This window comes from Lactuca virosa, chromosome 3 (assembly GCF_052849685.1).
Source record: "Lactuca virosa cultivar CGN04683 chromosome 3, Lactuca_virosa_CGN04683_v6, whole genome shotgun sequence".
Taxonomy (NCBI): domain Eukaryota; kingdom Viridiplantae; phylum Streptophyta; class Magnoliopsida; order Asterales; family Asteraceae; genus Lactuca; species Lactuca virosa.
In genome coordinates this window covers 39,636,418-39,653,331 of record NC_136428.1, presented here as the reverse complement: position 1 = coordinate 39,653,331, position 16,914 = coordinate 39,636,418, and the positions used below count along the sequence as shown (strand labels likewise).

At 35.6% G+C, this 16,914-nt stretch overlaps 1 protein-coding gene across 1 annotated transcript; it reads right to left on the bottom strand.

Moving 5' to 3' along the window:
• Positions 1-315: 315 nt before the first annotated feature.
• Positions 316-957, bottom strand: LOC145163426 (uncharacterized). Its single transcript, XM_079082266.1, has one exon. The coding sequence runs from the start codon at positions 955-957 to the stop codon at positions 316-318; it is 642 nt and encodes a 213-aa protein (XP_078938392.1).
• Positions 958-16,914: the final 15,957 nt, after the last annotated feature.

The window sequence follows — 16,914 nt, the reverse complement described above, 5'->3', positions numbered from 1 at the left end:
CCGTATCCAATTTAAATATACTAAAATAATCACACAAGTGTAAGTAATGTAAGAGTAGTAAAATAATTTAATTTTGTCTCGAAACATAACAGAAATCAAACACGAAAACTGCAAACGATTGATTTGGGGGGATCGAAAGTATTGGAAACTAAAATTAACGTTTTTATACATGAAAGAACCAAAAGAAAATTCAGCAATTAAACACCAAAAATACCTAAAATTACTCACCAAAAATACCTAAAATTACTGTTCTTACACATAAAAAGAAACCATTTTTTTCAACAATTAAATACCAAAAATACCTAGAAGAAAAAATTACAATTCTGTCCGACGACCTTTAAGATCTTTAAAGTCATCAATGACCGACTTCGTATCAATGTTTTCAGCAATTTCTCTTTCTATGTAAACCACCAAGTTGTTTACGAGAAAGTCATCTGACATCTTATTGCGAATGCAGTTCTTGAATATTTTCATTGCTGAAAATCCACTCTCTGTTGTTGTGGTAGAAACCGGAAGTGTCAAGATTAACCGAACCACTCTATCAAGCAAATAATACGTCTCACGTTTCTGAGTTTCCACAAGACCCTTGCATAGGTCAGCAATAGTTGATACACGACTTAGCTTGGGATTCTTTGTCATGTCGATATTAAAAATATCTAACTGATATCGTAATTGAATTATTTCTTGCTCCGTAAAATCTTCAGGATAATACTTCTTAACAAGAAGACAAATCTGATCAATGTTAATCACTTTAGGGTGTTCTTTTGAAACTAAAGTAGAACTAAGACTTAACAACTCCATCGCCTGATCAGTGAATCTACTATTCAAATCATGTAACTGTTTGTCCAATGTGGATGTAAACAAATCGACTATATAAAAATATTCAAAAGTAAACTGATTATCGTTTTTTCGAGGCCGGTATCGAGTAGAAGTATATGGAGCTTTGATATCCGGCATATCTACTTGATGTTTCTCACAAAAATTCTTTACATGTTCAAGTAAAGAATCCCATCCGTTGTTCCTGAAATCATTTAGACTCTCCTTTGTTGCTGAAACTAACTCCATGACATTAAGAATATCTTGGGATTTCTTTTGTAGAGCTTGAGAAAGTATATCAGTTTTCCCATTACTTCTTTCATCAAGTGAAGAATAAACACAAACTCAAATGATTTCAGGTAACAGTAAGCTGCAGCAGCATCTCCGCGTTGAGAATAAGTAGCAGATACATCATCAATTATTCCTTGGAGAGCAACACGAGTACAATCAAACATGTTAAGCAAACTGCAAATGGAACGAAAATGAGAACCCCAACGTGTATCACCGGCTCTTCTTAATGTCCCAACTTGATTCAATCCTTTACCTGATTCGATTTCACCAAGTTCCAATAAATGTTTAATCTCAGTTGCCTTTTCCTTTTGTAACTCATCATGACGCTTACTGGAAGCACAAACTACATTAATTGTAAAAATTAAGTTTGTAAAAAAATTGGTGTATAGGAATAATTTCCCTTGAAGCAGCCACCAGTGCTAGTTGTAATTTGTGAGCGAAGCAGTGAACATAATACGCATAACGACAATCCTTAAGAACAAGTGCCTATAATCCATTCCATTCCCCTCTCATATTACTAGCACCATCATAACCTTGGCCACAGATTTTGCTAACATCAAACTAATTGTGCAAAAGTTGTCTCGACATATTTGTTTTCAAGGTTAATGATAAGGTATCCCTAACATGAACCAAATCCAAGAACCTTTCCCGTATGATCCCTTCTGCATCAACAAATCTCAAAACTATGGCCATTTGCTCTTTTTAGACTCATCCCGTGACTCATTAACCATGTAACAAAAGTATGAATCCCCGACTTCACTACGAATATGCTTCCGAACTTTATTTGTAATAATACTAAGAATTTCTTTTTGAATATCTCCAGAAGTATACTTTGAATTATAAGGAGCATTCTCTAATATAACATTTGCAACTTCATCATTATAAGATGCTAGAAGTTTTAGTAGTTGAAGAAAATTACCTCGATTTTTGGAATTAGGCGTTTCATCATGTCCTCGTAAAGCACAAGCTTGGAATGTCAACCAACGAACTGTGTCAATTGAAGCTTTTAATCGTAAACGGTTCTTCAATATTTGTGCTTCATTTTTCTTCACTGTGATATTTTCAATGTGTGTTGCTTGGTTCATCAAGTTTTCAGAAATGTAACAGCATTTCTATGTTGTGAACAACCAATGTGCTTCAAGAATGCACATTTTTTCCCATCATTAACTTTTTTCCAATTATCAAATCCTTTAACAGTAAATGCATCATAACCATGACACACACTTGGCTTATCATTAAATATATAACAAATAAAACAATAAGAAGCATGTGTTGTTGGAGAATACTCTAACCAATTAGGGAAAATGTTGAACCAAGAATATTGGAATCTACAAGGATGTTTCTTTGAACCTTTAGCATGATATTCTTGAAGACGTATTTGGAAAGGTCCTAAAGTCATATAAGCTCGTCTTACTTGTTCCCTTAATTTAACTGGATATTCCCACATTTGCTTTCGTTTAGCGGGATCTCTTTCTAGATGCTTAAGATCTACTTCATTAGGATTTGATTGTGTAGCTTCAGCAATATCATTCTCTTGTTGATTTTCATGTTCTTGCGGTTGCGGCTCACTTGTTGAAGCTTTGTGGCGTTTACTCTGTTGATTTTCATTATGAGTTTTTTCATCATCATTCTTTCTTTTGAAAAAAGAATCAATAGTTTTCATCTTTCCCATGAAATTGTAAGATTTGTATGATTGTATCTGTAAAAATCAAAATTGAAATCATAAGCTCATAAGCCAACAACCCAAAATTTTCAAATCTTATTTCTAAGAAATCATTCAACTAAAATTCTAACAATACTCCTAACAATCAAAATTCTGCAAAAAATCTTCTTTCTACAAATCTTATTTCTCAAAATTTTGCAAAATTCTGAAATCAGTTAATTAACAATGCTCCAAGTTCTACAAATCTTATTTCTAAGAAATCCTTCAACTAACATTCTAAGTTCTAACAATACTCCTAACAATCAGAAATCTAAATCAATTAACTAACAAAATAACAAATAACAATTGTAAATAGTTAAACAATGAATGAGTTTCTATTCTGATTTCTAAGATAAGTAGATAATTCAGATTTTGATTTCTGTATTCTGGAGAAAACAAAAAAACAAAAAAAACCTGATTAAGTAATTAAGCGTGTCATTTTTTCCAGGCCTCACTTCACAATTCAGAATTCACATTGATTGATTCCAGACTTCAGTTCTGATTCATTGATCAGTTGATCACTGAACTAATCGATCAGCAACAGCGTGACAGCACGCAGAACGCAGGCGCGCAACAGCGAATTTGCTTCAGACTTCGGTCTTCAGACGAGGGTATGGACGAACGATAATGACGATCGTTTTTTTTTGTTGATTCGGACTACTGGAAAGCACAGGAGGGGCCACAGCCCAATTTTTTAATGTATGGGCTTAATATGGATAGAAAATATATGAATTATTTGCACTTCTAATAAAAAAACCAGGGGGGGCATAACCCCTCTTGGCCCTTTATATACTTCGCCCATGTGTGTGTATATATATATATATATATATATATATATATATATATATATATATATATATATATATATATATATATATATATATAGGGGTGAGATCGGTTGAGAACTCATAGTTTCCCGAGAACCCGAGAACTAAAGGTGGAACGTTGGATCAAAATTAACTCATTAAGGGCATGATCATCATCTTACCATTCTCCTTTAACTTTTTGTATTATTGGAAATAATAATAAAAATCTCTCAAATTAATATTAGAAATCAAATTTTCAGAATTTTTTATAAAAATAATAATTTTCGTTTTTTTTAATTGCAGATTTTTTAATTTTTTTTCAGAAAACATAAATTTTTAAAAATAGTTGAAAAAAAACCATTTTTTTCAAAAATTGCATATTTTTTAAAAACAATAAATTTTATAAACTTAGTAAATTTAAAAAAAAAATTATTTTCTTTAAAAAAAACTATAATTTTTTTAACCAAAAAATCAACGTTTTAGGAGCATATATGCATATTTTTTCAAGTGCATATATACATATTTCTTATACTATAATATTCGTAAGTAATCATAAAAAAAACACATTTTTACTTACTAATCTATAAACACAATAGTACATGTATTTTATTCCATACAAAATAAAATATAAAAAACTAAAAAAATACTATTAAATTTCAAATCACTTTCATGTCTTCATGTCAAGATTTCTATATTTTCTTTAATTTATTATTTTTCACCACTTCAATATTTTCCCAAAATTCTTCCAAATCTACAACAAAATAAAAAAAAATTGATTAATGCAAAAACATTCACAAAAATACATATGTATAAATCATGTAAGATTCACATGTGATTGTATCTTTTAAGATTCACTTGTGATTGTATCTTTAAGATTCAAATGTGAAACTTACAAGAAAAATTTTAAAAAAATAATAATAATTAACGAAGAATGCTAACACTAAATGCATGTGTATCTTTTAAGATTCAAATGTGAAATTCACAAGAAATTTTTAAAAAATAATTAACGAAAAACAAACACAAAATGCATAGACGTAATTTATATGTGATTCACTTGTGATTTACTTATGATTTACATGTGATTCATATGTGAATTACATGTGATTTATATCTGAATCACATGTTATTTACATGTGAATCACATGTAATTCACTTGTGAATTACTTGTGATTTAAATGTGAAATATATGTAAATTATATGTGATTTACATGTAAATCAAATGTAATTCATATGTGATGACTTGTGAATTACATGTGAATTATATATAAATCACAAGTGATTTACATGTGAAACACATGTAATTCATATGTGATTCACTTGTGAATTTCATGCGATTCACTTGTGATTTACATGTGAATTATATGTAAATTACATGTGAATCACATGTAATTCATATGTGATTCACTTGTGATTTACATGTGATTCATATGTGAATTACACATGATTTATATGTGAATCACATGTTACTTACATGTGAATCACATGTAATTCATATGTGATTCACTTGTGAATTACATGTGATTTACATGTGAATTATATGTAAATTACATGTGAATCACATATAATTCATATGTGATTCACTTGTGATTTATGTGTGATTTACATGTTATTGTTCATTTAAATATAACGTACCATGCTATTTTTTCCTTACGAATGAAATTATATATGATACATCTTTTTTCCTTACGAATGTAATTCACATGTGATTATATCATATGAGATTTTATAAATCTCAACAATTTAAAAAATTCGATATCCTTTCAAGTCATAAAACATACTTGAATTTCAATAGTTAAAACCAAATATGTTAGTTCATATTTAAGTCTTTTTTTTAAACAGTAAACAATTAAATTCATATTTAAGTCTTTTTTTTAAATAGTAAACAATTAAAGATTAAATTACAAATGGTTACGAGTATTGCACTAATTTAAGTACTCCAAAAGTTTGGGCATTTACTTATTTTTTTATAATGAGAGTAAACAATTAAACATTTACTTATATCAAGATATTGACAATCATATGGATCACCAAATAAGTGTTTAGGTATACATCTACTTGGACAAAAGTTTTAGGCTGATAAAAGAAATATTTGAGAATTGAGAAACATGGTAAAATGATTTAAGCTTTAAAAAAAGGAAAAAGAAAAACTTACTCCATTGACACAGTGATGTTAGTTTCTTCATTTGTATATAGGTATGTGAAAGACTTGGCTTCAACAAATATTTCTATATAACAATTAACATATATAAGAAGTTAGAACACTATAAAATGTTTTTGATTGTGTTAAATTATACAAGAAATTTAAATATCAATAACTCCATTGAATTTCATCGATAAAAGAAAGAAAAACTTACTCCAATAACTTTGTTTCCACTGTCAACATCATGAAGATTAACCTGATCAAACATACATAGAAACACAATATTATGTCACCAATATCAAGGATTTAATAACACCGATTGAATTAGATAGAAATTTCGATTAAACAAGGAATTTCATTGCATTACAATATGTATTTAGTGTTATAGGCTAACATATTGAGAAAATTACAATCAAGCTGCATAAGATTGAAATGATTTATGCTTTTAAAATCCAAACAAACCTCACAAACAAGATCACGACTCCCAAGGTTAAGAGCATCAGACAATAATGAAATATCTCTCCTCGAATCACTGGAATTAATTTAGATGCGACAATTAATTACCCAATTCACTAGGATCCAGAAGCAATAGCTTGATAATCGTCTACGGCGGAGGAAGCCATGGATTCCGAGGTCGGATCGTTGATTCAATTCTAGAACTTAGATACGTTAAAAACAATAGATTACCTACATAAAAGATAGAACAATTGTGAGGGCCAAAAATCGATGGCAGAAACCGAATGTGAAACGATTCTAGAAATAAATTTTATTAACATCGAGAAAATGATTGTACCGATTGCTTGGATGAAACATGAAGGCTGGACGAAAGTGATGAAGATCCGGTGATTGTAGAAATCGATTTCATCAAAGTCGGAAACGATTGTAGGTGTAATCGCAGAGGAGACTGGTGGCAACAGATAAACTATCGATGGTTGTAGCATTTGTTACAAATCGATTTCTACAATCGATTTGGAGAGAGATGCGGGATGAAGGGAGAGAGAGAGAGGGAGGGTGGGGTTGATGTTATCCCTGGAAAGCCCCTCATTCATTTTAATTAGATGCCCGCGTGTCTTCTTTTTACCAAGTATTTACAAAACTGCCACAATGCATCTTAGCCCTTTATTATTTTAATCTAACGATTCTTGTTTAGTTCTCAGGTTCTCGGGAAACTATGAGTTCTCAAATGATCATTCCTCTCTCTCTCTCTCTCTCTCTCTATATATATATATATATATATATATATATATATATATATATATATATATATATATATATATATATATATATATATATATATATATACCTGGCAATGGGAAGGATTTGGTGTGAATCGATCTTGATCCAAACCCTTGTATTAAATTTCAAAATCCGATCCAAACTCGCTCTATAACCCGTAGGGTTTTGCATAATGAAACACATACCCTTATCCACCAAATCAACAAATATCAGAACACATTTTACTTAAATCTTGAAATAATATTTCTTAAACAAAACAAATGTTGATTTATAAAACACATTAGGTACTCGTGGACTTTCGATTGAAATTAAAATCATCATTGTAGTAACTTCTGATTGATTTTTGACCGTTGATTGTAGTGATAGAGAATACCAATTACAAACTTTTTTCTGGTTAACAAATAACTTTATTGGTTTATATATGAAATTGGTAATTGCTTTGTGAATTATAAATTAAATGACATCATGATTCTTTGTAAAAGAGTGTAAGTCTAGAAGTTGACTCATCGAGTCCTATCTAAAAACAGTTTGGTCTTTGGCCTTTGCTCTTTGGACTTTCGATTAGAATTAAAATTAAACTTTAGGCAATATAAAATATAAACGTATAATTCTAAAATTTATATGGAGCGGATTATAAACGGAGCAGATCGATGATGATCCATACCCGACCCTTTTAATAAAAGGGTTAGCAGGTACAAGTCGTTAACATGTAAACGAACCAAAAACTATGCTCCAAACCCATATAATTCTTAAGGGTTTGGATAGGATCATGATCAAAGTTTGCTCAATTACTTGGCCTACATGTGGATTAGAAGTATGTAGTTTTCATAAAAAAGTATTATTTGATTTTTTTCTTATTTTGCAGACTAAAATTTATTTTTAAGTATCTAAATCATCATGATTTAAAACCCAATAATAACCATTCTTAAATTAAAAAAGATCAACCAAGAATAAAAAAATACAAAACAAATTAAACTGAAAAAAAAACATAAAGAAAACAAACAAAAATATCGAAAAGAAAAACAGTTCAAAAGAGAACAAACTTTAAATTTTAAGAGTTAGAAAAGCTTTTCAATTTTAAAGACTACTTTTACATCTCTTACAAAAATAGAGCAAGTGTTTTTGGGTGTGTCCCAAAGAACTTGATGGTAGTTGAATATTCGATGTTGGTAAATTGTAACACCCCATCTTTCAAGTAACTTCAAATTCATCCCTTGGGTTTTAAGTATGTCACTTTTGGTCCTTGGAATGGAATGAAGTGGCCATGGGAAGCCCTAGTGGCAGAATGGTAATTATGGAAGCTTGAGTAGTACGTTGGGCGTACATGTGAGTACGCTAAGTGTACCAGGGCATGCCCTAGTACGCTGGGCGTACACATATGTACGCTGGGGGTACTAATGTCCAGGAAAATCCTAAATTTTAGGGTTTGGAGGGTATTTAAGCACCATTATGGATCTTTTTGCTTCACTCTTTCAACCTCCAAGTCTTTGAACCGTTCTTAGCAAACCCTAGTCCATAAGAGAGAGTTTTGGAGCCTAAAGTGTGTTGTTGGTGTGGTTAAATGAGAAGAAAGAGCATCAAAGGAGTCAAGGAAGGAATCAAGCTTGTAGATCTGGGGTTTTCATCTCCTGGGGAAGCTTCAAAAGCTATAAAGCCTCTATCGTTATGATTAGATGGTTTAGATCTTATTTAGGTTGCTTTTTGGTATCTTTCTTGTCCCAAGAATGTAATTTGGTGGATGCCTTGTTTTGGTCGAGTTGGTCTGTCCTTTCAGACCCTAGGATGGGTCCTAAGGCATAAAAATAAGGTCCCTTGAGCTAGTTTGGTCCCTAGTTCTTTGTAGGAGGTCTTAATGGATTAAGACCATGTATTAAGCCCTTTTTAGTCGATCCAAGCCTTAAAGTTTGAGACTTTATGGTTCTAGAGCACATTTGAGTAATGGATCTGAAGTTTGGGCTTAAGTGCTTAAGCCATTAAGCACTTATCATAATTTTGGTCTCTGCGAGGGTACGCCCCGCGTAAGCTGTTGTACACCTCGCGTTCGGAGTCTCTGGATAGGTGTGTCTTGGGCTAAGTAGAGGATCGGACCTTTGGATAAGGCCCAATAAGGAATTGGGCCTAATTTGGAAAACTGGGCCAAGTGTGGGCTTAAAGTGATTTGGGCCTTTCGATCAAGATTTGGGTTTGGCTTGCATTGGGTTGTGATGGACCGTTTGGGATTTTATGGTTTGGGCTTTTAGCTTGTTGGATCTTCTGGAGTGAAGGCCATTAGGCCCAATTTGGAAAATTGAGCGATAATCGAACTTAGGGAATTTATTTTGATGGTGGGCCATTTGTCATTTAGTTTGGGCCTTGGTTTTGGGCCAAGCTTGAGAAAGGGTAAAAAGGTCTTTTACCCTGTATTGGATTCATAGTATGAGTCAATGGCTAGATATTGATGGATTGTCATTTTGGAATCTGTTAGCGCGTGTGTGATAGCGGATCTGCAGTCAGAGAGTATTCATGGAATCATCTTTGTTGGGGTTTTGTCTTGATGATGGTGGTTCGGGATCTGGCAGCCAGCGGTCAGGGATCGTCTGCGTGTTCGACAGCGTGAGGTGAGTTTTCCTCAATGTACTAACAGGGTCGAATGCACCAATGTCGGCCCTTTTGGGACTGCTATCCTGGTTTATCGTATGCTGGTATACTGTAGTGATCTATTAGATCGGTATCCTGGTAGATAGGATGTTGCAATGTTGTCACCATCTGTATCCTGGTAGATAGGATGTTGTTATGCTTAGTGATCTGTTAGATAATGTGTGTGTGGTTGGGTTGAGGCGGTCCTGCCATGTGCTGAAGGCCAACATACCTAGGGCTGTCCGGATAGACTGAAGGCCCTGCAAGGCGGTCCAGTCAGGCCGAAGGCCCGACGAGCGGTCCGGATAGGTTGTAGCCCCTACGAGGCGGTACAGTCATGCCGAAGGCTCGGGAGCGGTCCGGATATGTTGTAGGCCCCGCGAGGCTGTCCAGTCATGCTGAAGGCTCGAGAGCGGTCCAGATAGGCTGTAGGCCCGGTGAGGCGGTCTAGACATGTTGAAGGCTCAGTATACATGTTGTTATTTGTATATGTGCTATTGTTTGTGTGTTGGTACTTTGGGGGAACTCACTAAGCTTCGTGCTTACGGTTTCACTTTATTGTTTCAGGTACTTCAGATGTTTTGGCAAGGCGAAGGCGTGACCGTACACATCCTCGCGTTTTGGACTTACGGTTTTTGGGATACTCTGATAACGTTTATGTTTTGAAAATTATATGTAAATGGTTCCGGTTTTAATTAAATGTTTTGGAAACAACGGTTTTGTAAACACCTCTTTAATAAAGGGTTGTTTTGAAAAGTATAAATTTTACTGAGATTTTATGCATGTTACAAGTGGCCTGGGGTATTCCAACCCGATGGTTGATTGGAACAATAGTATGTTGGCATTCCAACCCGATGGTTGAGGGGTTTTGGTATTCCAACCTGATGGTTGATTAAACCCATAGTATGTTTTTGTGATATGTGTTATTTTGCTTGCGTTAAGCTTCATGCTTACGGTTTCACTTTATTGTTTCAGGTACTTCAGATGTTTTGGCAAGGCGAAGGCGTGACCGTACACATCCTCGCATTTTGGACTTATGGTTTCTGGGATACTCTGATAACGTTTATGTTTTAAAAACTATGTGTAAATGATTTCGGTTTTAATTAAATGTTTTGGAAACAACGTTTTTGTAAACACCTCTTTAATAAAGGGTCGTTTTGAAAAGTTTAAATTTTACTGAGATTTTATAGATGTTACAAGTTGGTATTAGAGCCTTGGTTTGAGTGAATTGGAGGAACAATCGTGTGAATCCGGTCTCAAACTAAGGAAAAAGGGTTTTCAAAACAATTTTTCAAATGGTTTTCAAAATAATCAAAGAGGATGTGATGTGTACGATTAGCCGAAGCTAGTAAATAGACCCCAAATTACCACATAGTTATTTGAGCTTATGTTATGTTATGATATGTTAGAATAGCATGTTAGTAATAGGCTAGGGATCTTCAGGAATTGCATGGTAGAATTGCCTGATTATATGATGCCTTTGTTCCTATAAAGTTCTCTTGTTTGGATGATTTGTGACTCTTTCGCGTGTGAACTGGCTATTGAGTGGATACGCTAAGTCACATGATGCAGGGTTTAAAGGAGCTTAGGCTGAGAGGTTTGGTCCTGCTGTGCAGCTCTCGTATGAGTCCAACCGTTGTGGGATTGAACCTTTTAGCCTAATATTGTTTAAACTGTGGGGTATGTGATTTTATTCATGCGATAGTCATCTGGCACCAATGGAGGGTCGTGTGGCAATTAGTGGTATGGTGAGTCGCATGGGGTCTCTCGGCCAGTCGCGTTGTTGGATGATGGTCAGTAGCTTTCTCGGAGTGGGTGCAGTGTATAGCGGGTCAACACGAGGAATGATTATCCACTCTTGGAAGAGTGAGAGCAGGACGGAGGTGCACCCGAGATATTGGGAGTTGGAGATCGGAATTTCGCATGAGGATTTGTTGATTTTATCGTGTTTTAATGCCAGACGGCTCCTCTGCACGAATGTTGCTTGCTTTGTGCTTTGTGGAACTCATGAGCGATGTGAGTTAGTTATTAAGTGAATATGTCAAGTCACATGTGAAAAAGGTTGGATAATCTCAGAGTGACGGAATTGACCCTGCTGCGCAGCTCTCGTCTGAGTCCAACCATTGTAGAGATGGGTCTGTTACTCGAAGGATTATCTGAGCTTTGTTGCATGTGATTGTATTCATGAAATAGCTAACTGACGTAGTGAGGAGTTCTTCACTATCGACCTGTTTGAGGATCTTTTCTGCATGATTTGTGGTATCTTCAGTTAGAGACTTGGGGTGGATTCATGGATAACCATTTCGGGATGGATTATAATGGAAACTTGCGTTGGGAATCACAAGTGTATCCGTGTGAGGTATGAATTCTGGAGGTCAGTGAGGTAAGTGGGGGAATCTTTTGGTTTGAGGTGCGAGCCGCGAGTTTCAGGCAAAAGGTGTGATGTCATCGATGGTGAGATCGAAGGTGGTTGGGTTAGAATGTCTCTGTCTTTCAGGTTCTGGGAACCAGGTTAGATCTTCCTGATGGGTTTTGAGCACTATAACATCCCTATGGTGCACATACAACCCTCATGCATTGGATCTAAGTTTTCTCAAGTTATACATGCAATTTTCAATTTTCAAAGCATGAAGCCTAACTAGCATACAACATTGATAATTGAAACATAAAAACAAGTAAGATGATTGCCTCTTTGTTGTAGCTTGTAGAACTTGGCCTTACAAGAGCTTAGCACCTCAAATGTGATGCCTCAAATAAGTCACAAACACCAAGAACAATGTAGGACAATGAGAGAGAGAGCTTGGAGGCACCAAAATCAGCTAGCTTCTTCTTAGAATACTCTTGTATCCGATTTTAGGGCTTAAGGGTTACATTTATAGTGTAGAATTTCAAAGGTCACTTGTAAACCCTAGTTCATTCACTTAGGCTTTTGATCCAATAACTCATTTGAACTAACACTTTATGGACTCTCACATAAGCTTAGTCCATTACTAATCAATCATGGATCATTAGCTCAAACTATATGTATCATTGATTTACATAATCAGTCCCCGTTAATTTAATTAGTCTCTTTTGATCACTAAATTAATTCCAAATTAATTCTTGATCAATACCAATTAAATAATATGATTTCTCAATTAATATATTATACTTATAATATATTAATAAATCACAAATAACCTCTTTCTCAAATATCCATCCTATCAAATTGCTCCGGTGAAGGCAACCCAAATGGACCATGCTACTATCGGGTTAAGTACATACCAATTATAGTTATGGGCTTAGACACCTAATCCAACAGTCCCCTACTTGGATAATTCTAATAACTATAACTGTCAATGCAACTTTAAAATCCGATTAGCAATTGTAGGTCTCAAAAGCCGTTGTCGAACTTTGACGCGTCCTTTAGATAAGGGATCATATAATCCTCTGTTGTTCAAGATATCGTGTGGAAAAATACATGGAATAAAGTCATACTTATTGTCCAGCAGTTTGTTTCCCGATTTCTGATTTGTTTGACATAGAACTTAATTGAACACATCAATTTAGTTCTGACCGGGCCCGACACATAAGTCAAAACAAAATCATCGAGGCGCCCAAGATATCGCTTTTAATCCTCTTAGGATAAAAGGAATAGATACACTTTGACTTATATGTTTGTACTAATTACTTGTTAAATTATACACAACAACGCGTTTTATAACATCAAGTTACTGATGCGTTTTCATACTATTAATGCACAACCAACTCGTAATCAACAACTCATATATCTTGGTTTGAATACTATACGATATTATCGTCTCACAATCACTCGTGGTAAATTCCATGAAGTGATTCATGTGAGCGAGGGTTTAATCCAATATTCAAATCTTATTTCAGGAGTACTCATGAACTTTGTAGCAAACTTTTTCTATGTCTAAACGCTTTAGACAATCTACAAGTCAATTCATGACAGTCTTGCCTCAGTACCTACTTCCAAAGTATGATCGACTGTGGAAAATTTGAATAATCTTATTATTCTGGAAGTCAAAACATGCAAAATGAACCAATAGTAGACGATTGACACAAGATAATAACTTTACTCATAAATAAAACTCCTTTTATTTAATCATCAAATGCCAATTACATTTTATCTATTACAAATTTCTAAATAGCTATCTAATCACTAAAACTAATATCGTCCTTTAGCCTAATACTCCTAGCATGCTGCAAGTGTTTAACCTTAGTCGGTCCCTTTGTAAGGGTATTTGTTGGGTTCTCTTCTAATGATACCCTATTTACTACGAGGAGTCCTTCTTCTACTCGATGTATTATGAAGTGATATTTTCTGTCGATGTGCCTGGATCTGCCATGATCCCTCGGTTCCTTGGTTAAGGCAACCGCACCCTCGTTGTCACAGAAAATATCCATAGCCTCCTTTACAGATGGTACAACTCCAAGGTCTCTGATGAAGTTCTTTAGCCATATCACCTCCTTCGACGCTTCGATTGTTGCTATGTACTCTGATTCGCACGTTGAATCAGCTACAGTCTCATGTTTGGAACTTTTCCATGTTACTACTCCTCCATTTAGGGTAAACACCCAGCCCGACTGAGAGCAGAAATTATCTCTGTCGGTCTGAAGATTGGCGTCACTATACCCTGTCACTCTCAAGTCATTACTCCCACCGAGGGTAAGGACCCGGTTCTTAGTCCTCCGCAGGTACTTAAGAATGTTCTTTACCGTAGTCCAGTGAGATCTACCAGGATTCCCCTGATATCTGCTGACCATGCTCAAAGCAAAGGCCACATTAGGGCGAGTAGATGTCATAGCATACATGATCTAGACAACTGCGGAAGCATATGGTACTCGACTCATTTCTGCTATTTCGGCATCGGTACACATGACTCATCCTCGCTTCTCGAAAATCCAAACTCTTTGAATTTCTCATCGAAACAAATATTCCATCTACGAGATGCTTGCTTTAATCCATAAATGGATTTCTCAAGCTTACACACTCTATTAGGGTACTTCGCATCTACAAAACCCTCTGGCTAACTCATGTAAACATCCTCAGCCAACTTTCCATTAAGGAAAGCGGTTTTGACATCCATCTGCCATATTTCATAATCAAGAAACGCAGCTATGGCTAGCATAACCCTTATAGATTTGATCTTCACTACTGGTGAGAAGGTCTCGTCATAGTCAACTCCAGGAGTTTGAGTAAAGCCATTCGCAACCAATCGCGCCTTATATGTGTGTACTTTCCCATCCATGTCGGTCTTCTTCTTGAAGATCCACTTGCACCCTACCGTCTTACAACCTGGTACATTTTCAACCAAGTTACAAACTAGATTGTCATACATAGACTGAATCTCGCTGTCTATCGCCTCTTTCAACTTTGCAGACTCTTGGCCTGCCATGGCTTCCTTGTAACTGTTCGGTTCATCCAAATTTACCAGTGTGATATCACTGATAAACGTATCACCTTCACTTGTTATATGAAAACCATATAAAATAGGTGGAACACTAACTCTACTGGAACGTCTCAGATGTAAGGATTGGTCAACTGGATCAACAGGAGTCTTATCCTCAGGTTGAGTGCTAGTGTTAGAGGTTCCTTCATCGCTTAACTCTTGAAGCTCTTCAAGGTCAATTTGCCTCCCACTGTCCTCTAGGCATATGATTTCTCTTTCACGAAAGACACCCCTTCATGCTACGAAGACCACGTTCTCACTAGGTCTATAGAACAAATATCCAAAGAATTTATGTGGGTAGTCGATGGAAATACACCGCTCACTGCGAGGTTCAAGCTTGTCGTGAGTCTCTCGTCTTACGAAAGCCTCGCAACCCCAAACCTTGATATGCACTAATGAATGAACTTTCCCTGTCCACATCTCGTGAGGTGTTTTGGCGACCTTCGTAGTTGGGACTAGATTAAGAATATGGGCAACAGTCTCTAAGGCATACCCCCAGAATGAGATAGGTAACGAAGCTCGACTCATCATTGAACGAACCATATCCAACAAGGTTCGATTGCTCATCTCAGCCACACTATTAACCTGTGGTGTCCTAGGTTGCATCAATTATGAAACAATTCCACATTCCTTAAGATAGTCGTGGAACTCGATACTAAGATACTCACCACCTCGATCGGATCAGAGCATCTTTATCTTCCTGCCCAATTGATTCTCCACTTCTTTCTTAAACTCTTTGAACTTTTCAAAGGTTTCTGACTTATGTTTGATTAAGTAGATATACCCATATCTGTTATGATCATCGGTAAAAGTCACATAGAAGCGGTTAGCATCCCTTGTGGTGGATCTGAAGGGTCCACACACATCTGTGTGTATAAGATCCAACAAACATCACCTCTTTCACAACAACCAATGAAGGGTGACTTGGTCATCTTTCCAAGCAAACAAGATTCGCACGTGTCATCCAACTTTAAGTCAAATGACTCCAACACTTCATCCTTTTGGAGTTGGGTTATGCGCTTCTTGCTGACATGTCCAAGACGACAATGCCACAAGCATGCTTTATCCAAACCATTGGACGAATCAATATGCAATACATTATTTCCTAAGTTGTCTACAACCATCACATTTTCATATATACCATTACAAGGCAATGCTTCAAAATAAAATTTACCATCATAAAAAGCATTAATAGAACCAATTTCATTATTAAATGAAAATCTAAAACCTTATGTTATACAAAACATGAAAAGAAATAATGTTTCTCGCCATATCTGACGAGTGGCAACAGTTATTCAACTCTAATTCTAACTCACTACTAAGCAATAAAGAATAAACTCCAATCTTGGTGACAGGCGATGCTTTCCTATTCCCCATGATTAGGTTCATCTTCTCGTGCTCCACATCCCTACTTCTTTTTAGACCCTGCAAATCAGAACAAATGTAAAAACCACATCCTGTATCAAGGACCCAAGAATTATCATGTGATAAGTTATTAGAATGAATAGTGTAAATACCTGCGAAGGTGGGCTTTATCTTCCCATCCTTAATCTCCTGCAAGTATTTGGGGCAGCTTCGTTTCTAGTGCCCTTTTTTCATGACAATGGAAGCACTCTGCTTCCTTTGGATTGGATGAGGGAGCAGCAGAACCACATTTGGACCCACTAGAATAGGATCCATCACGATGCTTTCCCTTGTGATTCTTTGAAGGAGCTTTCCTTTTCTTTCCCTTCCCATGTCCAATTGACAGGACTGGGGCAACAGTAGGAGTGGATACAACATACTTTCCTTTAAACTACTTTCAGCAGTTCTCAATAGGACTTGAAGCTTGCTTAGAGTGACTTCCTCCTA

What these genes read in the sequence shown, in the direction of transcription:
- LOC145163426 (XM_079082266.1), bottom strand. Translation starts at nt 957, where the DNA reads ATGCCGGATATCAAAGCTCCATATACTTCTACTCGATACCGGCCTCGA.